General features: G+C 34.2%; 2 protein-coding genes across 18 annotated transcripts in view; one reads left to right on the forward strand and one right to left on the reverse strand.

Annotated features, from left to right (window-relative positions):
• LOC128224525 (uncharacterized) overlaps nt 1–7,245 on the forward strand; it is a 31,040-nt gene extending 23,795 nt beyond the window's left edge. For all 3 annotated transcript variants that reach the window (XM_052934399.1, XM_052934400.1, XM_052934401.1), the window contains 4 exons: nt 419–647; nt 1,256–1,330; nt 1,675–1,832; nt 4,785–7,245. In XM_052934399.1, coding sequence (XP_052790359.1) covers nt 419–647; nt 1,256–1,330; nt 1,675–1,832; nt 4,785–4,933 — 611 coding nt within the window. In that variant the 3' untranslated portion in view covers nt 4,934–7,245. The remainder of the gene's footprint in view (nt 1–418; nt 648–1,255; nt 1,331–1,674; nt 1,833–4,784) is intronic.
• Nucleotides 7,246–8,367: 1,122 nt separating this feature from the next.
• The window catches only part of LOC128224768 (disabled homolog 2-interacting protein-like), a 69,496-nt gene continuing 54,827 nt past the window's right edge, over nt 8,368–23,036 (reverse strand). For 14 of the 15 annotated variants that reach the window (XM_052934796.1, XM_052934794.1, XM_052934798.1 and 11 more), the window contains 12 exons: nt 22,079–22,177; nt 21,662–21,808; nt 21,114–21,246; nt 20,311–20,473; nt 19,868–19,947; nt 19,045–19,223; nt 18,259–18,483; nt 17,748–17,838; nt 17,207–17,317; nt 15,359–16,927; nt 14,733–14,935; nt 8,368–10,260 (listed from right to left, as the gene is read on the reverse strand). In XM_052934796.1, the coding sequence (XP_052790756.1) occupies nt 10,017–10,260; nt 14,733–14,935; nt 15,359–16,927; nt 17,207–17,317; nt 17,748–17,838; nt 18,259–18,483; nt 19,045–19,223; nt 19,868–19,947; nt 20,311–20,473; nt 21,114–21,246; nt 21,662–21,808; nt 22,079–22,177 (3,244 nt within the window). In that variant the 3' untranslated portion in view covers nt 8,368–10,016. Of the gene's footprint in view, nt 10,261–13,704; nt 13,779–14,732; nt 14,936–15,358; nt 16,928–17,206; nt 17,318–17,747; nt 17,839–18,258; nt 18,484–19,044; nt 19,224–19,867; nt 19,948–20,310; nt 20,474–21,113; nt 21,247–21,661; nt 21,809–22,078; nt 22,178–23,036 lie in introns of all 15 variants that reach the window. The other variant, XM_052934799.1, reaches the window with a different exon arrangement.

The following is a 23,036-nucleotide window of genomic DNA, read 5'->3' on the forward strand; positions in this document are numbered from 1 at the left end:
AATTCATTTGCAATTCCTGAACATCACACCTAGGACTCCCCTAGTTAAATTGCCTGATTTTCAGCAAAATTTGTAATTAACCATTTGAACATGATAAAAACTTCATCTGATGTTTACCAGACCTACTCAGTAGCAGTTTGATTTCTTTTGAAAACCAGCCAGACATTATCATGCATGACAGGATTTTGGCCTTGGAATAGTCAAAATTGCAATAATTGAGCTTGTGAACACTATAAATTCTTTATTTATCATCCAGACTAATACAGTAGCTAAATATCCATGCGAGTTTGGTTCCTTTTGAAAGCCAGCCAGATCCTGTTTATGAATGATTGGATTATGGCACATCAATAATGGAAAAATGGCTAACATCATTTCAAAAGCATAGTTCAATATGTTTTTTTAACTACATTTTCGACAGTTATCAGCTCCAAGCCCATAACCACATCGGCTGCCTACTCCACGAAAACGCCTGCAAATCGCACCAAAACACGTACACAAAAGTCCACAACGCCTGCAAATCGGACCACAACGCCTGCAAATCGGACCACAACGCCTGCAAATCGGACCACAACACCTGCAAATCAGACCACAATAGTTGGCATAATAATTGGCTGTAGCATACTAGCCACTGTAGTAGCTATAGCCATGTAAGTTCAGTTCAATCATGTATATGTACTCATAAACGGTAGATATAGCTGTTTAATTCCGTTAAAATTTGAGCTAAACAGACACACAAAGTCTTAAATATATTGAAAGTCCTGTTTTTAAAGACTGCCAAATTTTTTTTTAAAGACTGCCAAAATCAAAAAAAAAAAATTTTCATTTACATTCTGCTTGTCTTATTCATTTCATTGTCATGTGTATGCACACCTACACTTTCTGATTAATTAATATTGATAAAAGAACAGAACATCTGGCTCTGTAGAAGTATAAAAGCTATTATTGTGTTTGATTTTTTTAAGCTTGTTAATTTTTCAAAACAAATAGTCGAGGTATTTTGTGATTGCCTTTGTTTAGTCTTCGATGGCATTATTGTGCAAAAACTTTGACCATAATTAAATTTATGTTCAAGATATTAAAATGAAGCTTGATACACATGATTCGAGAGACAATATGCTCCTGTAATGCAATGCTCTTTAATAACAAATGAAATATGTTCCTGACTGTAAGAAACAAGAACAGAAAAATGGTGATGTTCATTCCATGTCCTCATGTTTATGATTTCAAAGATGTGGATCTATATCGTATTTTTCAGTATTGATTCGAAATGGAATAGGTCGAGATGTAGGAATTGGCTGAAAGCGTGTTGTCGTTCACACTGCATGTCCATGTAAGTAATAACTTGATAATTAAGTGAAGTGATTCAAATGCTTTTGAAATGTAGTCTGTTTTGCTTTGTACAAAGAATACCTTTACAAATAACTATCAAATCATCATTAAATATGTTGGTGTGGATGATATCCAGGTTTAGTTGTGTCTTAAAAATGAATCAGGTTAGGAATACCAGAATTATTTTTAACATAAAATACTTTAATGGTTCGTTTTTTGTGCAGACAATAACTGGAGTAATTATTTTACGATTACTAATTTGTATTATGAACTTGATGATAGTGTTTGTTGTCATAATGTGCAGGTCAAACTATAGTGTTTGATGGAATTTTTCATTATTTTCAGAGATACCAGGCTGGATAAAGTTGCCCATCTAGATGGAAACAACTTGGATGTATCGGTTTGCCTCCAAGAATGTAGTTTCAAAGTAGCTGATCGGAACACTACAAGCCTTCCACCAAGGCCTTCCATCTACAATGGACACACACAATCAATTCCTTATGGTGATTGTAGAACTTTGTATTTCATTTTGTCTTCCCCATTAATGGGGAGTCATAATGTTTTTGCCCTGTCCGTCAGACCGTCTATACGTCACACTTCATTTCCACTCAATAACTAAAGAATGCTTGCACCCAGGACCTTCATATTTGGTATGCTAGTTGGTAATGACAAGAAGATGACCCTTATTGATTTTGAGATCACTAGGTCAAAGGTCAAGGTCGCCTTGACCTTGAGTTGAAGAAACAGTTTTCACTCTTTACTAAAGAACGATTGCACCCAGGAATTTCATACTTGGTATGCTAGTTGGTCATGACCAGAAGATGAAGCCTATTGATTTTGAGACCAGTATGTCAAAGTTCAAGGTCACTTGGTCAAGGTCACTGTCACCGTGAGGTGAAGAAATGGTTTCCACTCCATAACTGAAGAACGCTTGCACCTAGGAACTTCATACTTGGTATGCAAATTGTTCACGACTAGTAGATGAACCCTATTGATTTTGAGATCAGTAGATCAAAGGTCAAGGTCGCCTTGACCTTTAGGTGAATAACTGTTAGTGCTCAGTAGCTTAAGAACGCTTGCACCCAGCAACTTCATACTTGGTAATGCAAGTTGGTCATGACTAGTAGATGACCCGTATTGATTTTGTGATCAGTCTGTCAGTCTTTACATCACACTTAGTTTCCGCTCAATAAATGAAGAACGCTTGCACCCAGGAACTTCATACTTGGTAATGCAAGTTGGTCATGACTAGTAGATAAACCCTATTGATTTTGAGATGAGTAGGTCAAAGGTCAATGTCGCAGTAGATATTTGCTATTAAATACCGGTGAATAAACCAAACTTCACTGTTGGTTCATCTCCAGTCCAAAATTACAAATTTCATGTCCCATCTTTTATTTTTTCTCAGATATGACCACACAATAGGGAGACATAAAGGGATCATATTGTCCCCATCCCTAATCCTCATCCACAGCATCACAAACTTTCATGTCCACTTCTAAACTTTTGTTACCAAATCTACACAGTTTATGGGCATACTATCTGAGTTCAATCTACAGCAGTATTGTTATATTTCCTCTAGAGTTATACCCTTAAATCATAAAATTTTGGCCAAACTCCCTTTGGTTAGTGTCTATATTTGAAAAGTTTTACTTTCAATTTTCTGTGCTTTTCTTAATATATGCAAGGAAAAGATGCATTGATTTTAAGTGATATTTTACTTTTTTATCCTGTGCTATAAAAAGTACATGTATTTATATTTAAGTATCAGCATTTGCTTTAGCTTGAAAACATTATAAATGAATTTGGTTTAGTATCAACTGGCACTTTTGACAGGCGTCTAATACAACTCGCAGTTTTCTGGTTACACATTAATTTGGCTACATTGGAGTTAGTAGAAAGAACTTTTCCCACAGTTTCAGAGGTATCACTCTGATACTTGATACACATAATAACTAGTAAGGTTGGAAATGATCAACAGATGAAAACTATCGATTATGAGGTCTCTGAGTTAAGGGTCAAGGTTATGGCGATCACAAGCTGAAAATCTATTTTTGATTTTACATGAAGAATGTTTGAATTTGAGGTCAGTGGGGACTTGATGACCTTAATCTGAAAATCTGTTTCCACTCAATAATGGAGGAACTTTTGAGCCCAATAACCTGAAACTTGTTAGGCAGGTTGGCTAGACCAGTAGATGTACCACATTAATTTTGAGGTCAATGAGTTGAAAGTTTAAGTTCATGGTGACATTGAGCTGAAAATCTGATTTTCATCAAAAACTGAAATATGTTGGGGTTCAGAGACCTCAGACTTAGAAGGAAGGTTGATCATGACCAGAAGTTGAACCCAAATTATTTTGAGGGCAGTGGTCATTTTAGTAGGTAGATTGTTCATTCCCAGAAGATGAACCCTAATGGTTTAGAGGTTATTTGTTCAATGTGTTCAAGGTGACCTTGAGTTGATGACTAATTTCTGGTCAATAACTGAAGAATTCTTAGGCCTAGGGACCTCAAACTTGGTAGGCAGGTTTGTTATGAAAAGAAGATGAACCCTTTAAAGGTTTTGAGGTCAATTGGCTAAAAGTCAAATCAATAATTAATAATCACATGTTGGTGATGACCAGTGTTGATGAATCCTATTGATTTTGAGGTCAGTTGTCAATGTGACATTGGGCTTAAAATCACTATCTTAAGAACCCTGATGCCAGGAGACCTGAAGCTTTGTAGGTAGGTTGGTTATTTTTTGCACAGTAGATGAAACAGTGTTGAATTTTGAAGCTGGGGCAGAGGGATTTTATTCTTGTAAGGCATGTTGGTGATGACCAGTAGATGAACTCTAGATGATGAGGTCAGCTGGTCAAAGGTCAACAATCAAGGTCATGGTAACTTTGAGTGGAATAAAAACGTTTTCGATAAATAACTGAAAAATGTTGGCAGGCAAACTTGCCATGAACAGCACAAGACCTCTATTGATATTGGGATCAGCAGGTCAAAGGGTTAGGTCATAAACTGATGAACACTTCGGATTCAGAACCTCTTACTTGGTAGGCAGTTTGAACACTACCAGCAAATGACCCCTAGATTCTGATTTCAGTAGGCATTTGGCAAGTCTTGTGCTTTAAATGTTGTTAGTTGATCAATATTTCCAAACTGCATAGAAAGGTAGGGAAGGTTGTAATGAATTTATGTTTGACATTGTCCATATAGGCGCTCATACTTACGACTATCTGTTGACAGAGACCTTTCGGGTGCATTTGTCACATTCCTGTGACATCGCTTGTTAATTCAATATTTGCCCATGTCAAGGCGGCATGCCGGGGTAGTTATTCCTTTTGTGTTAGTTCTAGTTTCAAATGGGGCATATGACAGTTCTTCTTATTAAAATAGTTATGTTTTTATGCTTTAAATGCTTTACATTTATGTAATATACAAAAAAAATTTTCTTTTCATAAGATCCTTCCACTGAGAGTACTTCAATGGAGCATCATCAATTGCTATCTGTGCCCACTGAAATTCATCAATCGGAATCCGATCTCGTTGAGGAACAGCAATTGGAATGCATCAGTATAAATCGGGAAGAGGTTGAGCCCAATCTTGTCTGAAGGAAAACTTTTATTGATATTTGTGTAGTATTTATCTAGATTGTTCTTGATGTAATCATGCTGTGTATGCCTGCTTGTTAAAAGTAGTAATCCACTTTTTGAAAATAGTTAATACTCCATGATATTTTTACATCAAAATATAGTATAACAGCCATTAAGAAATACATAGACACTGTACATAAACATTTACTAGAGGTAATACTTATATATGTACATGTTGTTTTTATTTATGCAAAATGACCATTAATCAGCATCAAAATACATATAGTTATTTTCTTTATTTTTAAATAAGATTTTCACTATAATTAATAGAAATCTTAACATTGTAACCAAGTTACATCTTTCATGCAGTTCCTTTTTTTTCAAAAATTAGCATGTATATCATTGGGGTTGTCATTTCTTTGATGTAAAAATAGCAGGAAAAAAATCATCATAACTTCTAACCATAACAAATATAACTGGTATCACTGCACCTGCATGTAATTTAAGAGCTCTTCTAAACAGAAACCTACAAAAATGAGAATTTATCAACAAATTTGTGCTAAACACTTCAACATCATCAATTTCCATCACTCACTTCAGTAGTAAAAATTTGGTTCTAAGAAAGTGGGGAAAATATTTAAAGTTTATTATTTTATTTTATTACCAGTACTACATTAGGGCATTCATATATATGTCTATGTCACCAATAATTGATTGCCAAATCTTGTTAATGAATTATCACTAAATATATAATTAAATTGTATTTACCTGTACGAGTGGTATATTTTGATATATGAAATGTTTTCCTTGTTTTCTGTTTTCACAAATCCTTTCTCTCAAATCTCATTCACATCATTTGTTAATTCTAGTGCATCAAGTAATTAAAAATATTTTTCTAATGATATTTATTGAAGTGATACCTCTATAATTTTGGGCACAAGAGTAAACACATTTCTTGAAAATAGGAACAATTGCGCCCTTACACCAAGAGGATAAATTCTTTTAATAAATATAATTAAAAATGAACTCCTTGGAGTCGATGAAAAACCTCCAACATTATTAACCAGATGTTTGTTCCTCAGTGTTATGGCCTTTAATCATTTATAATAATATCCCTTTTTTCACTTTGAAATCTTATTGATTTGTTCTCCACTAAAATTGTATGAGATGTATAGTGTTTACATCAACCATTGAAGAATTACTTGTTAAACTTGTCCATTTGTAAGTGTTATTACTTACTAAGCTTTTCTAATTTATTATCTTGTCTTTTTCACTGTGATAATTTTATGTATCCATTTGCTTTTAAAATGGTATGAGGTACATAGAGGTACATATAGTGTTTACATGGATCATTGATAATTTATCATATTCTTCTGATCCACTTTGCTAAATTCATTTATTTTCTTCTTTTTCCCTTTATAATAATGATTACCATTTTATTGTTTGCTTTTTACTTTATCTTTTATCTCATAACATGTACCCTTTAGATTCATCTTGTCACTTATCTGTGATATCAATCAAATATGTCCGAAGTTTATCAGGTTAATATTATAATATACATTCTGATCACTGTTTTGACAATCATATCACTTCATGTCTCCTCAGTTTATATACTCTTACACTCATATTACCTTTATTGTAGAATCAAGATTAGGCCGCTAATTGTTAACCTAAAAACTTCAGAAGTCTCTGAGCAGGTGAAATGCACAAACATACAGAAATATCACTACACACATATTCGTGGTGTTTCTATAGTATTCACATGTATCATTTGTACTTAAATATTTAGATTGAAATATATGACATCACTTGTGTAATTTCATAAAATTAAAACCCAGTATTGTGCTTAATATACATTGACCTATGATTTCATGATTACATTCCATGATTAATAGCAGATCTTGCATAATTATATAGAGGTCATTTCATGCGGAGTTTTATAAACCATTTTTCTAATGTAAATGATAAAAAACGAGCTTTGGCGAGATTTGTTGGCAAATGTAGTAAAATATAGTAAATGAGTTTAATAATTTTATATTGAATGCCACAAATACGAGATTTTATTTATAGCATATATATGTATGTGACTATGTACCAATTTATAGCACTAAATTTATTACATGTTTATACAGCGCTGCCAGTGTCAATTCATTCAGTTGGTGATTATTAACAACATAACGTCACACTGAAATTTATTACACTGTTACTGTTTAGATATCAAAACATATAATGATGGGATTAAAGATATTTTTTTGAAAGAATGACTTTGAGAAAAATTGTAAAGACTTCATACTCCTATGCAATGACAATGTTTGTTATAATAAATTTAATCAAAATGTTCTGTTTTTGCTTCTGTTAACCCCACTTACTTGACTAGCTCTACCTAAAATTCTAATTTAGCAGTGATAATGACATCCGTCATGGTTGAATGGCAAGTTCCAGCTGCAGCTTTTATAAATGCCATTTTTGGTCAAGTCAGTGTGGGGTGAGCCATAGCTGTCACAATGACAGTTCAGTGTATGTGCGTGTGTCGGTCAGTTGAGAAAGAATCTTGTCCAGGCAGTGTCTTGACATTGTAGGATTTTCAAGAAACTGTACATGAATGTTCACCATGAGGTAGTTTCTTGTGCATGACCCAGGTTAGCTTCTCAAACAGTCAAGGTTGCAATTAGAGGTCAAAGGTTTAAATGATGACTGTTGATGAGACTACCTTCTATAAGCACTACCTTTACCATGCGTTATAGTATTTTCAAAAAAAATATAAATGATCTAGACTTAGCTGTCACAATGGTGGTTTTGTGTTTGTGGGTGTGTGCATCAGTCTGGACTGAACCTTGACCATACATTATAGGAATTATTTAACAAGTTGCCTAACATATCATTCACCATCATAATGTTGCGAGTTGCGCACATAACTTGTTACAATGGCATTTGTGTGTGTGTGTGTGTGGGTGTCAGTCCGGACTGAACCTTGACCATACATTATAGGAATTATTTAACAAGTTGCCTAACATATCGTTCACCATCATAATGTTGCTACTTGCGCACATAACTTGTTACAATGGCGTTTTTGTGTTTGTGGGTGTGTGCATCAGTCTGGACTGAACCTTGACCATACATTATAGGAATTATTAAAGAAGTTGCCTAACATATCGTTCACCATCATAATGTTGCGAGTTGTGCACACGACCCAGATCTGTACCATAACGTTAAGAGATTAAATGTTAAAATATGTCTGTCAAAGACTCTCAACGGGGTCGACATGTCACCTGCATGTCAAGCTGAGCTCATTGATCATTTATGGTTTCCTGAACATGAAGATAAACATTTTGAACTGCATAAGAAGTGTTCACCAGGCAGTTGGGCTACTGACCCGACTGAAATAGGGCAGCCTACACTAGTTTTTGGTCTCAAACTATAATGCATTTTAATGATAAAAACAAAGCAAGAGATCAATGTTCAATTTTTTAATAACATTGCACTTGGTTTATAGTTTTCAAATAACACCTATATTACACATGATATCTATAAATATATGATCTTATATACACATGTACACAGAGTAGCAACTCATTTACATAATACTCAACAAACACATATTGCAAATTGAAATACATCCATCAATCATGGATTATGCTGAAATGACCTTTCATAATGGTTTGTGACTATAAATGAATCAATATCACATGGAACTATTTTTGCAATTTTTTTGTAATTTAAACTTACTAATTTTTAAAATTATTTGCTTTAAATTATTGTTTTCTGGTTATCCTGTATCATGTCCAGAAAATCAAGTTATTTCTGCCATTGTTAAAAAACATTTTATTCCAAGTCATAAACTGTCAAAAAGGTGTCAAAAATGATGGTACAATTTATTAATGGTACCATCAGATTATTTCATTGAGCATCCATTTTATTTTATACTGTAGAAATAAGAACATAAGTGGCAGTATTGGTTAGGGATGGGGACTGCTGTCAAATTGAATAGCAAAATATTTATGATCGCTTCTGTGGCTATGGTCTAAACTCTAAATACATTAATGTACAAAAGAGATTCCATTCAGAACATTTTAATGCTTAATGTAAACATGAGATTTGATGGTACTAGCAGACTATTAGCAGCAGTTTGCAAGAATATCTAGGCACAAAAAATGCATATGAAGATGGTTTTACTAGTCTAGGTAATAATATGAGTTCATGAATACATGGCTTACGGACAATACCTGTCAATAGTACATTTACAATTGGTTGTCACATGACATGGGTAGTGCAAGAATTTCATGGCATTTACAGGATCATAGCAATAACAATAATTTAACTATTGCGTAAATGTTTTCCCATTAAAAGCACACTAATGATGTGTTTTACACCATGCACATGCATTAAACATGATTTATAATGTGTTGGCAAACAAAAAAACCCATCATGGGTGAAGCTTAAGGAATATTGTGATCCTTAACTGTAACACATAGTTAACATATTATTTAACTTTTAAAATTTGTCATAACATATTGAAGATATGCTGAAAAAATTATCTTTGAGCATAACTCAATTATTATTTAAGTCAGAGTTATTTGCCTTGCTATAAATGTGTGTATCAGTCTGGTAAAATGTGTAATCTCAAGTTACATGTGTATCCATTGACATATAAATATCTTGAATTCTTTTTGAATAATGACTTTAACCTAGGTCAAAGTTTTTGCATGAAGCTGATAGCACTAAGCTTGCTACAATAGCCCAACATTTTTTGTTCAAAAAACAGACAAGCTTAAAATGAACTCAAACTGTTCAAATATGAAACTAAACTCAAACGGGTCTTTCAAATGTATGTAAAATATTCCATATGTGTCATAAGGTCAAAGAAACTCAAAAATAATTTAACTGCTCTTAAACAGAGAAAGAACAGTCATAGTTATGTTCAATATTTTGGTAAGAATTAATGTGCCAAATTGTTCATGAAACAAAACCGCATGGTCTTAAAACAGAGTAACGGTCACATTGATGAATATGCAAAATTGTCCAACAAAGCTGTTTCTTGAAACAGAAAAACAACATGCTTAAGTTAACATTGGCAAAAGAAGCCATACTGTCCAACGAAAACTCAACATGAACTGGTTTTGAACGATGTAACATCACTGGCCAGTTTCATTGACGGCACGAGTCCATTCCGGGCTGTCGCACTGTAATGTTCCTTTAGCTGATTTAGAGCGAGCATCAGCTTGTTGTTAGCGACGTCAAGGGAGTGAATCCGGCGTTCCTGGGCCTCAATCACTTTTTGTTTCTGTGCGACGTTACGCTGCATTTCTTCTTGTTCCTCGCGTAACTCATCCTCCACATGCATCAACCTGGAATACACAAGCAAAGTCCTGGTAATGTTTGGTTCGCAAAGAGAAACCAGTGTTTAAATTAGTCTGTTTCTATAGAATAAGGGATTTATATAATTTTTGAGGGTTAAATTTTGGCAGTCTTTTGCTAATCAATCAAATCATGAAATTAAAACTTAGTGAAATATTCAATTAACTGTTCTTTCTGAATAATGATAAATGATGTAGCGAGTTTTAAACTCTGCAAATAATGCAATAAATAATGCAATAGCCAAAAAATCTGACCCAGAATTGACGCAATTTGACAAAAAACAGATTTCAACATTTGTACAAGGGTGGGTATGGGCAAATTAAATAAGAGATGGATAAGAATAAAAATGAGGAAGGAGAACTCTAAAAGGTTTATATGCTTCCCTTAGTTCAAACAAGAGCACCCATTCTAACCAAAGACTCTCAAGTGTGACCATGACTTTTACAGACATGAGTGTTGCTGGTGATACACAGTCTTGTCATGGTGAAAATGTGTGCCACGTTATTTTGAGCTCCCCTATTGCATAACAAAATAACAGTCTTGACAAGGAATTTTGAGTCATGTCCATGAGTGAAGTTATGGCGACCGTTTGTGCCAAGTTATTTTAAAATCCCCTGATGTATAGGCTTGTTACAGCTCAGACAAGCCAAAATACAAGAATGTGTGACAAATGACCCTTAAATGCAACCTTGACTTTTGACCTACAGAAATGGATTTTGCACAGGACATATTGTCTAGGCATGGTGAACATCTGTGCCATGTTATTAAATAATCCCTCAATGTAGCAGCCTAGACAAGTCAAAATACAAGGCATTTTGACCTTCCAGCTTGAGCTTGACCTTTGTGGTGAAGACCTGGGTATTGTACACGAGACACTGATTTGTTTTGAAGAATGTTCATGACTTACAGCCTGAATATGAAGTAAAATCATTTTTACCAATGATCTTTAAGTAAGACCTTGTCCTTTGACACACAGACTAGGGTCTTGTTTGTCATACACAGTCTTTCATCGAGAACATTTGCACCAAGTTATTTTAAATCCCTCTATGCATGTCAAAATTACTGCATTTTGACCAATGACCTATTAGTGTGTCCTTTACCTTTGATGTTTAGTCATCGGCTCGTATGTGACACACTGTCATGTCAATTTGATTATTTGTGCCCAGTTATTTCAATATACCTATATGCATGGCAATGTTACAGCTTAAATATTAAGTACAGGTCTTTTTGACCAATGACCTTTCAGTGTGACCTTAATCTTTGGTGTATAGTCATTGGCTTGTACGTGATACACGGACATGTTAAGGGGAACATTTGTGCCCAGTTATTTCAATATACTTTTATACATGGCAAAGTTACAGCTCAAATATGAAGTACAGGTCATTCTGACCAATGACCTTTCAGTGTGACCTTGATCTTTGATCTACCTGGGTTTTTTACCTGACAGAATGTTATGTCATTGCGTTTCGTGTCTAAGAAATGGCAAAATGACAGTCCCAACACAAATTGTTGTCACTACCTGCAAGAAGCCAATACACCTCAATCTTATAGCCTAGGATTATTTGGAAAACTTAGAAAAAGGACCTTAAGACATTCAAATTTAGAGTAAAAAAAACCTGGCATCAATCTTTACATAAGCTGTTAATTTGCTCCTGCATGAAAAATCTGGCTAATGGTGAATAGTATAAATAGTAGAAGCCCAAAATGGTAAAATATCTCAAATGAAATAAATGGGAAAAAGAAATGTTTAATTCGGCAATTTTGCACTAAAATGTTCAACAAACTAGTAAAATGTTGTTTTTTTACAAGCATGGTGATTTTTAGCAAGTTTTGCAATTTTGCACATTTCACCAAGGGAAGTAACTGTTATACTGTTTAAGGTTATTTATGTGTACAATAAAGGGCACAACACAAAGGGGTTAAAAAAGCCAAAGCACTGACGAGCTAATTGTGATGAGTTGTGTACATCTTGGATGATCATTTTGTGGTTATATTTAAATGTGTACTAGGCCATACCAAATTCTTTATATTCCATCCCCATTACAAACTGATTCAAAGGGGTTACGGTGTCTTTAAGGCTTTTTTTGTCCTCAAAATTCAATTATTTGTGTGATTTTTGGTGAATTTAAGAAGCCGTAAACGAGCCTTTCCCTTTAAAGGCGGGTCAAGTCAAGTTTTGAGATTCGAGATTGGTAATGTCCCATTCAGTTCTACACAAGCATAAATACATTGGTGAAAGAAGAATACCCAATGTTCTTTTAAAAATACTGTTCAAATCAAAATTAAGTTATATCACTGATTATATTATGTGGTATGGCCCAATACACATTCAGTGAAAACAATAAAGGCGAAAGAGGAATGAATATACACAAATTTTTGTCATTAACAACAGCAGAACTATACTATATAATAGCAATCGTAATCTTGAAGTCAAGAAATAATAGCTAAAACATTAAAACAGATGGCACACTAAAATATACATCAAAGAAAAAATAAAGACAACAAAATATATATATTGTTGAAATGTAGAAATATATAATCTGATTTCCATGCGGCAGTCCGGTCAAAAGCTGTGATGTCAAAATCATACTAAAATAATTATAACATGCTGGTTAATTCACAACATCCATGTGTCTGGCAATCTTTCTATAGATTAGAACTGAACAATTGTTTCCATAGCAACTAAACTTGAAAATGAACTATGTCAGTGATATATTGACTGCATATTTATGCCATATAAACCAAATTTGTTCAACAATTACCAGCAATATTCAGACAAATCAATAAAGAAATTCAATTATGTTTTTTGTTATTTCCATTTTTCATTAAGTTTCACAGAGAAAATCGCAAACTGTTCAGTTCCAATGTTCTAGCTTCCATTTCAAAATCTATAAAGTGATTGCATTTTTTTGTTTTTCGCCCAGAAAGTTTGTTTTAAACAACTAAGCCACGCTAGCCATTTTATGCAAATCAATTCCATGAGCTTACAATAAACTGAGGGTTGATAGAAAAGGGGTTAATTAAGTTAGAGCTTCTTCACCTTCAAATTATTGCATCTTATTATTATATCATTACTTTATCAGCACTCCCACCTTCAAATTGTTGAGTTATAAACCTTATCACCCCTGTATATCATAATTTAATACTCAAAACTACAATATTGGAGTGACCCAAATAAGCTCAAGCCAACAAGCACTGCGATTGTAAAAACAAAACAAAATTGGGCTAGTTTAAAAGCTGAATTTTACATAGCATTTTCAAAAGCCAATTAGTATAGTGCAGAAGCAAATATCTAAATTTGATGATTGAAATTGCTCGTAATATTCAATGTGTCAAAAAAGATCCAAAATGGAAGCCAAGCGCTAAAATGATTGCCAAGACTACGATTTGCCACATCAAGCGGAAAGTAGGTCAAATGCACAGGGGCCACAAACCCTGCAGGAAGTCGCGCATCACGTGCGGCACATGTTAGTCCGATTCAAGCCGAAGACTGCTGGGGACACTCGCACTGAATAATCATCATACATGGGCGTCATATGACAAATATAGCATTATGATACTCTTAGGATATAGTCAATCGTAGAATTTAGAGGAGGGTTCTTTTGGCTCTGGATAAGAATTGCATATTTTCCTGGGTGCCATTTCCTAAATTGATTATAAAATTGAAATTAACATTTCAGCTTTTTAAAAGCATTATTTTATTTTAAAATCTTATCCAGAGCCTGTGAATTGTTAATTTTTAGGAACTACTGACTAATTCATCAAGAATTTAATTCCATAAATAATGAATTAAGCATTTTGCATGGATGTTTTTACAACGATATGTTATATTCAAAAAAGCTTCAACTATTACAAGAAAATCCAAATCAATGTCATTTATGATCTATTAGTTTACCATCAATTCAAATCCGAATTCTATTTCTGTTTGAGTATTTGTTAGTCACTCCTGTTCTAAAGAAGCCAACAAACAGCGAAAACTATTTTTTAACAACAACAGATTAAAGTAGATTCAAGATGCAGAGGTTATTGAAGATATAGGATGGGACAAGACCAAACTTATAATTGTCAAATCTGCAATAAATGTCTTCACAGCTTACTAATAATTTCTACTGCTGGTTCAGGTCTTAATTTTTCGACAATCGGTCCTAACTCAACTTAATTATGTTAATTTACTTTTTATAAGAAACAAAGATGAAAATGCTTATAGGGAGTAGGAAAATGTAAGATTAACTTAAGAAATCAATAAAATTGTTTGGTTTATTTATTCAATATATATCTAACAAAAACTAAAAAGTGTTTTGTGTCCATTTTCCTACTACCGGTACACATTCAAAACTAAATGATATGACTGTGAATGGCAGCGAACCCCAAAACTGACCCTTAACAAACATTAAAATCACCAACTCAACAACGACCAAATAAACTCAGCCCAAGAAATAGCTCAAGAGAATTCGGGACTCACCTCTGTATGATAGTTTTCATCTGACCATCTTTTTCCGCTTGTTGTTTTCTCATCCGTTCTTCACTTTCCTCTAGCCTCGTTTGCCACTCTGAGTCAATTTTATCCGTGTCTGTATCGTGGTCCTGCAGTCGTTCTTCAGCTAGTTGCAGGCGTTGCTGTGCCTCTTGTAACTGCTGCTTGAGAATGTTCACTTCCAGCTCATACTGCCAAAAGGAAATTGATTTTTTTATATAAACAATATATGCTTTATTTCTTCTTATGGTGGAAATAGGTAAGCTGTCAGGGGTAATTTGTCAGGTTTGATAAAAGTAATCCAATTGATTAAACAACCTCATGACAAAATAAAAAAAACACTTAATATACAAATCTCTTTTGAATGGTAAACATCACTAAACCACTTTAGTTGTGCTAAAGAACTGACCAAGATGCAAATCTGAAATCTTTATTGACAAATTATGAGTTGCTGAAAGAAACAGCTGATGAATTTTTGATATTTGTTTAGTTTTAAACAAGGTATAGAGAGGAATTTTGTGTAAAAAGGCATGAGCGTAAAAATCAAAATTAACAAAAAAACGGTAAATGCATATTTCCTTCCTTTTAAACATTTTAAAATGTTTTAAACGAACCTCCTGCTTAGTCTTCTCCTGGTCATGTATACGTCGCTGAACACTCCGTATCCCCATGTGTACTGCATTTTGTGCTGAAAGTCTGCGAAAAAGTGAACCATCGTCCGGCGATGCCCCACTGCGCGGTGACGAGGATGACGATACTGGTGAATTATCACTGTAAGAGGAACTACTTCTTTGGGAGATGCTCGTATCAGTTGCCGTGCGACGAATAGAGTCTGATTTTCCAAAACGTTGCGAAGTTGTCATACTTGACATATTAGAGAAGTCAGCACTTTGTGATAGTTCATGTCCCCGTCGCGATGTGCTACCTATCGTGTTATAATAGGTAGTCGTACTGCTTGAGGATGAAGTGGCAGTGGATTTAGCACTGTGAGACATAACCGGACTAGATCCACGCAATTCCAGCGAGTATTTCCGAGAACTGGCACTATATGGCTGATGCGTATTCCCATTGAGAAAAATCTCTTTCCTAGCACTTATACTATTGCTTGACTGACTTTGTCGTGGTTTTCGATTTATCTCCATCGTCAACGACGAAACATTGTTATTTGATAAACTGTGCTTCGGAACAGTAAAACTGTCCATATCAGTTTCCAAAGTGCACATATTATTGTTTGAAACACTGTGAAGAATTTTGTCTTTATCCGAAACTGAATCTATACTACTTGAGTTTGAAAACTGAGGAGCTAACTTCCTCAGAGGATCTTTCCTATGTAATTGTTCTGACTTCACTGATTTTACTGGACTAATGTTTTTGACCGTGTTTGTCTCTTCGCTACTCAGTGAGCTGCTACTGGACATTTGTAAGACTGGCGAAGAGGTTTTATGACTAGAAATTCCTCTGTGGTTTATTCGGTACATTGGATTAGAGAAAGACAATGGGGTAGAATGAGTATAGTTGTTGCTCTGGGACTTAGAATTGTGAGAATCTGAGACGACATTATCGTGCTTATCGTTATCAATCGGAGAGCTTGATTGACTATAACCAAATGACTGATAGCCAGAGGAGGCAATCGTCGACTCTTGACTTATCGACATTTGGCTACCGTTCACGTTACGTTCACTGTCGATTGAGTTATTCCCCTCCTCATCCATAAAGGAAATGAGATCGATATAATCCCCATTCACGATTTCTGCAGCACTGACAATTTGGTTCCAGGACTTGTTCACATGTGTTTTGCTAACGACAGATCTAGCACTTACGGACACATTCGACACTTCAGTATTTATTGTAGACAGGCTTTTAGAACTAGCACTTTCCTCCGTAACTACAGAATCACTATCACAAACATTATCTAAACTTCCATTTGGTGAATCTGACATGCTCTCATTCGCCTCGCTCGACAAAATCTCACCAGAAGATTCACCACACTGCCGAAACATGTCACGTAACAGCTCCGTGGGTGAAGTTGTATGATCTATATGTGCCTGAATGTTCACAAGATTGTCGTAGTGTTGGCTTTTTCTGTTTGGTTCTCTACTTCTTTGATGGATGTTAGGATCCTTCAGGTCATTTTCAACCTGTGTCAGAATCTTTGGTAACGCACCAAGATTGTCAACTGCTTCCTGGAAATATATCAACATCAGTTTGAATACAAATGAAAATATAAGCATACTTGCAAATATCCTATCATAAAATAAATGCCATTTTACAGTAAACCAATTTATTAATTTGCATGTTTCAAGAGAAATAATTATTGTGAAATTAAAGTAGAGTTTTATTTAAAGACATTTCAATGTTTACCATTAAATTAGGCCTTATTTAATTTCAAACAAATTTTTCCCTTTGAAAAGATGTCGGCAAAAAGATTGCAATTTTTACAACATGAAGAAATTCTAGTTCACCTGTGGAGCATTCTCCAGTGTGGGGGTGAGAAGGGTTTGTAGGACAGACATTTCCTTCCCGAGGTCAATGTAGCCATCAAACTCTGTGAAATTGTCATTTTCATCGGGGGACTGCAAAATAAAGACAAGTCATGATAAAATAATATAACGTTCATTTATGATTCATATTTTTGGCATCATTTTGACATGGCAGAAACCAATTTCCTCCCTTAACCAAGCATATGTTATCTATTTCATGTTTTTTTTAATATACTTAAAAATACACTCTTCAAAGAAATTTAGGGGGATGACTAACATATTAGTGTATGCATACAAGTTAAACCAACAACATACATGTAAATATACATGTCAGACAAACAATTAACCCATTTACTATAATTTTAACAGATTATTTTAATGATTAAATAATGATCACTGAGCATAGTAATATTGTGCTTGAAGCAACATCAATTTCCCACTTTATGATAACACCCAAACAAGATGTGGTACAGTTTGGTAAAAAATGCCTTGTAGAATGTAATATGTTGTCTTGTTCACTTACAGAGATCCTATTGATGAAGGATTTCATCTCAGTCCACTCTTCCTCCACAAAATCGTTCATAAACGTCATGTATTCCTCTTTACTGCCAAACCTGGAATTAAATATATTGAGAACATGTTTTATTTCTTTTATATTTTATCTGTCTAGCATGAAGTTGTTCATGTGAATGCCATGTCCTTTTATGTCGCAAAACCTGGACAGCATGAATAACAGCATGTTCATAAACAGTAGAAATTGATATTTTTTATCAAATTTTTTTTGGTGAATTTGTTTATATGTCAACACACATTGGTAAGCTTATTTTTTGCTAGGTCTTAAATAATCAACCAGATTGATTTGAGAAAAGTTGTGAATATTGAACCCTCATGGATTTCAAACAATCAAAAATATTCAACCTTGACTTTCCTGTCAAAATTAATAATCTCATTTTTTTATTTCACCATTATTTGTATAAACACAATAGTTGCAATTAAAAATTGGTTATTATAACTGCAGGAATTTGAAAACATACTTTGAAAAGTTTGCCAGAGTCTGTATGGTTTTCGCAATAAGTGTGAGATTCCTGGCAGCCTTTTCTGTCGGGTATTCCTGCGTCAGGTGAAACAATGAAGGGGAGAGAATTGCTGGACACAGGAACCGAAGGAAGATGGACGCTGAAATGAGATTATCGCTGAGGTCGCCTTTATTCACGTCCTCGCATCTGTGACGGAAACACATGAACACACTCCGCAGCTCACTGAAGTGAAATATAAAACAACATTACTACATTATATCCTAAATGAAGCAATGTTATTTGAAAAAATATACATTTCAATTAGGTGATTATCATTTTACATACAAATTATTTCTGTAAATTCAGTAAATTTCTAATTCTGAATAATTGTGACACGAGCTGGGGAAATCATGCCACAGGTGAGAATGACATAATGTAAGACATAATGTTTATCCAACACACTGTTTTCCTAAGCATGACAGGTGCTTTATTTTAACTGTCAATTAACAAAGCGCCAGTAAAATCCAAACCAATGTCATAAACCAGTATGTTAATTTTTTTTTAATAATTTCTTGCTTTGTTGCCTGATTTTTCAAATTGTGTCACATATTTACAACAATTATATTAATCAGCTTTCTTTCATGAAGTTTAATTTTTTCTAGATACATATTTACAAAATACTGCAGATGATAAGAAGCCTATAAATAACACCATTATGTCACACCATTACACAACCTGCAAGTATAAATTGGAAGTATTTCCTACAGTTGCGCCCAAATAAAAGAATGATTTTTAATCACTTACCTGGGGAAAAAGGCTGAAGACGTTTTAATCTTCGCCCAGGCCATATCACAATACATTCTAAGATTTTTTCGTTGCTGTGGTAAAAAGTCAAGGGTGTTAACTCTGGTAGGATCCACCTCACAATCCTCTTCAGTGTTAATGATTCTCCGCAGAAAGTCGCCCAGTGTATCGTTGAGGTACTGGAAACATTTTAAAAATGTTACAACAATGTCCAAACGTCAAAAAATATTAATCCATTGGTGGTAATGTTAAAATTTTGATGACTGGTGACTTCATATTACTCGATATAATTTGAATACACAATTGTATATCGATGGCCTCACTTCAAAATGCTGAAGCTGCTATTTTTGTGTTTAGGAATTTTTACATCACTAAAATCATAACAGCCAGCCGCATCTAATTGCAAAATGCTGAGTAAATAGTGCTTTGAAAAAATGGTGTTGTTCCATGTGATAAAATGTTGTGCAATGATTGGACATTGCACTGAGAAGCAAAAATACCAAACCTTCAGAAATTGTAACTACTAATAATTGTAACTTTGGCATTTTATAAAAAAAATAAGTGATCAAATTACCAAGATTAAATACTAAAAACGTTGCCACCGAAAACATGGGCTTTTGTAGCTTGGTTATTTGGAAAGGAGGCCATCAATATAATATATAGTTTCCTACTTATAAGGTCAATATGTTTTGAATTACAAAAACCTATTGTGTAGGTACCATGGCTATGATAATACTGCAACTTTTCCTCTGATAAAACAAGCAAATATGATGACAGATTCTGATCACTTAAATAATCCTTTACTTTAAACTAAGATTCATACCTTCTCTCCAACGAGTTTCATGTGAGCCTCCATAGCTTTGGTGGCTAGGCTGTTCCCTCTGAATGTCAGGTGGCTGTTGTCTAAAGTTACAAGAATAACAACATATATAATAACGCTATTCAAAATAATTGTACCATGCATTTTAATTCATAACAACTTGACACTGGCTTACAATACAACATAGTTACTCACATGGCATTGTTATTTTTCAGCTGAAACCTTCAACTTAAACAATGCAATCTTTTTTATTCATAAAAATATTCAGTTCTATAGTAAGATGATCTTCAAACATCTGTGACATAATAGAAGTTCACCTCGTACCATAAAATTACTGACAAAGGGACTTCCTCTATAGCCTTCAAACTGAACATTGAACAATAAGGATCACCTGTACTAAGAAATGTAGTCAATTAAATCTAGGACATTTGTAAACGGATACTTACCAATTTTAAGCACCTCTGTCATGACAACTTGTGACAGGAAGTCTGTCGACTTGGCAAGCTTCTGCATGATCTTGATCAGGGTGGTTGCAATCTCCTCCTTATCCTTGATGCTGACAAGTGGCTCTAGCGTATCAATCAGGGACACGTAATTCTCACTCAGGTACTGAAAATTTATGATTTCATGTTTTTATTTGTTTATTTTCAAATAATTAAGGGTCATTGCAATCTCTAACGCTAGCATGTGGCTCAGGCAAATCACAAAAAGATGCATAAGGTTCTGAAAATGATTATTATATGTCTGATTTTGGATATATTTTCCCAACAAGTTCCATGATATACTTGTATTGGTGTTTCAGGTTATAATACAGGGGAGAGAATCCATGGTTTGGTACCTTAAACTGGATACCGGGATTTATGAAATCCTACCATGAAACATTAATTAAATTTGAAGTCTAACATTATGCATGCTAGGGCCATGACGGCCTGTAGTCTGAGTCTGAATGCAAGTGGTAGAACTACTTATCTTCATTTCACTGCACCTTTCCCTGTAGCTGTATATTGATGATGAAATTAGAATAAATATTAACACTTTTTATGTAAAACAAATAGAATGAAACCAAGATCTTTTTGGAGTTGAGACTTACACTTGAGACATTTGGTAATCACAGAGCCAGGTTTATTCAAAGCAGATATTTATTTCAACAAATGTGATGCAAAGTACCGTAAATCATTGAATATTGGACACACTTTTTCCCCCCAGAATTCTTATAATAAATAATAAAATAAAATGAGCAAATATTTACCTTAGACATTTCGTTGTACATGTGCTTTGGCAGTATTTGAACTGTTTGGTGTCGAACCTTTAAGCGGATCAAGGGCAGGTCAGTTTTGTTTTCCTTACCTCCCTTGCCAACTGTCCCCGAACTTGTGGTGAACCTTAAATTGCATTATAACAAGCAATGAAAATTTAGAGTCATTTTAGCGACCATTTCAAATAATTTCAGCAACTGAAGTGATCATATTTTTTATTATAATAAGAAATAGTGAAATTGTTTTCGTCAAATAACATGCAGCTGTAAATCGTTACATGCTATTTTTTTATTTTTTTTCCTCTTGGCTAGCTTGAGCCTTACTTTAGTCATAAATCAATTTTTGTTTTTGCATTTGATGCCAAAGAAGAGTAAGCAGCCTTCCAAGAATATTTTCTTTTCATAACCAGAGTTATGACCCTTGCTACACATGTGAACAATATATTGTCTCCTGCAACATGTTTACCAAGTTTCATATGAAAAATACTGCATTTCAGTGCACTGACTAACAAGAAATTAAGAATTATATCACAATAACCCACCATCTTTCCACATATTGTCGAGCACTTATGTCAGACACTGGTATTTTTGTGTAGCCAACTAGAACACTTGTATTTCTCTCCTTCTTCTTCTTTCTGTCTGCTTCCCGATACAAGTTCACTATGAGGTATTCAATGGTTGGCAAGTTACTGGAACAATCATGTGAAAATATAAGAGTTGAAAGTTAACATAATTTACAAACATACAAATGACATAACACCAATTTTGCCTTGTCAGTTGCCATGGCAGTAAATATATATATATACAGGTTATTTACACATTCTGTTTTATGATAAACTAAAATCATTATTTAAAAAAGCACCTTTTTGTATGCTTTTAAATTAATAATGCTTAAAATTCCTGTATGTCCTTATCGCAGAACAGATGATATACATGTTCCTAGCTTCAACATGACTTACTTGAATTCAAATTGTTCACCCCAGAACAGCATGTCCCCTTTGGTTTTGATGGAAGTCCTTGCACACCTCGTCTTGTCCAGGCAAACTTCACAGAAGTACCTGCAGATAGACATACAGAAATGTTAAAAAGTGCTTGACATATCAATGCAAACATTTTCCTATTTTCCACAGTTCCAGTTTCACTGACCCGTTCAAAGGGGTAATCCCATCATTAATATGTAATGCTATTTCGATGCAGCTGTGGTCTGTTTGTGATGTTTGTATTTCTGTTTGTGGTGTTTGTATTTCTGTTTGTGGTGTTTGTATTTCTGTTTGTGATGTTTGTATTTCTGTTTGTGGTGTTTGTATTTCTGTTTGTGAAGTTTGTATTTCTGTTTGTGGTGTTTGTATTTCTGTTTGTGGTGTTTGTATTTCTGTTTGTGGTGTTTGTATTTCTGTTTGTGAAGTTTGTTTTTCTGTTTGTGGTGTTTGTATTTCTGTTTGTGAAGTTTGTTTTTTTGTTTGTGGTGTTTGTATTTCTTTTTGTGATGTTTGTATTTTTGTTTGTGGTGTTTGTATTTCTGTTTGTGGTGTTAGTTTTCTGTTTGTATTTCTGTTTGTGGTGTTTATATTTCTGTTTATGGTGTTTGTAAGTTTGTGTCTCTAGCTCAGTAATGTTTGGGCTCTTGGCTTGGCCTTTAAACAGGGTTTATTTTTGAATTATGGACTACTGGGCTTGTCCCTGTAGTTTTTTTAATTATATTAATTCAAATTGTTTTTAATCCAGAGTGATGGGACTTAAATAGTATACTGGATTATTTAGGTAACAAGTAACAATGTATCTAAAGGTGAAAGTGGTCTAGTGGTATATGTGTTGACCTCTAAGCCTGAGTGGTTGTGTGTGTTTGATCCCCTCATTGCCTTTCAAATAGGACACAGTACTGGTTTTTGCATAGGAAACAGTCTCGAGAGTGAAAAA

This window comes from Mya arenaria, chromosome 17 (genome assembly GCF_026914265.1).
Source record: "Mya arenaria isolate MELC-2E11 chromosome 17, ASM2691426v1".
Lineage (NCBI taxonomy): Eukaryota > Metazoa > Mollusca > Bivalvia > Myida > Myidae > Mya > Mya arenaria.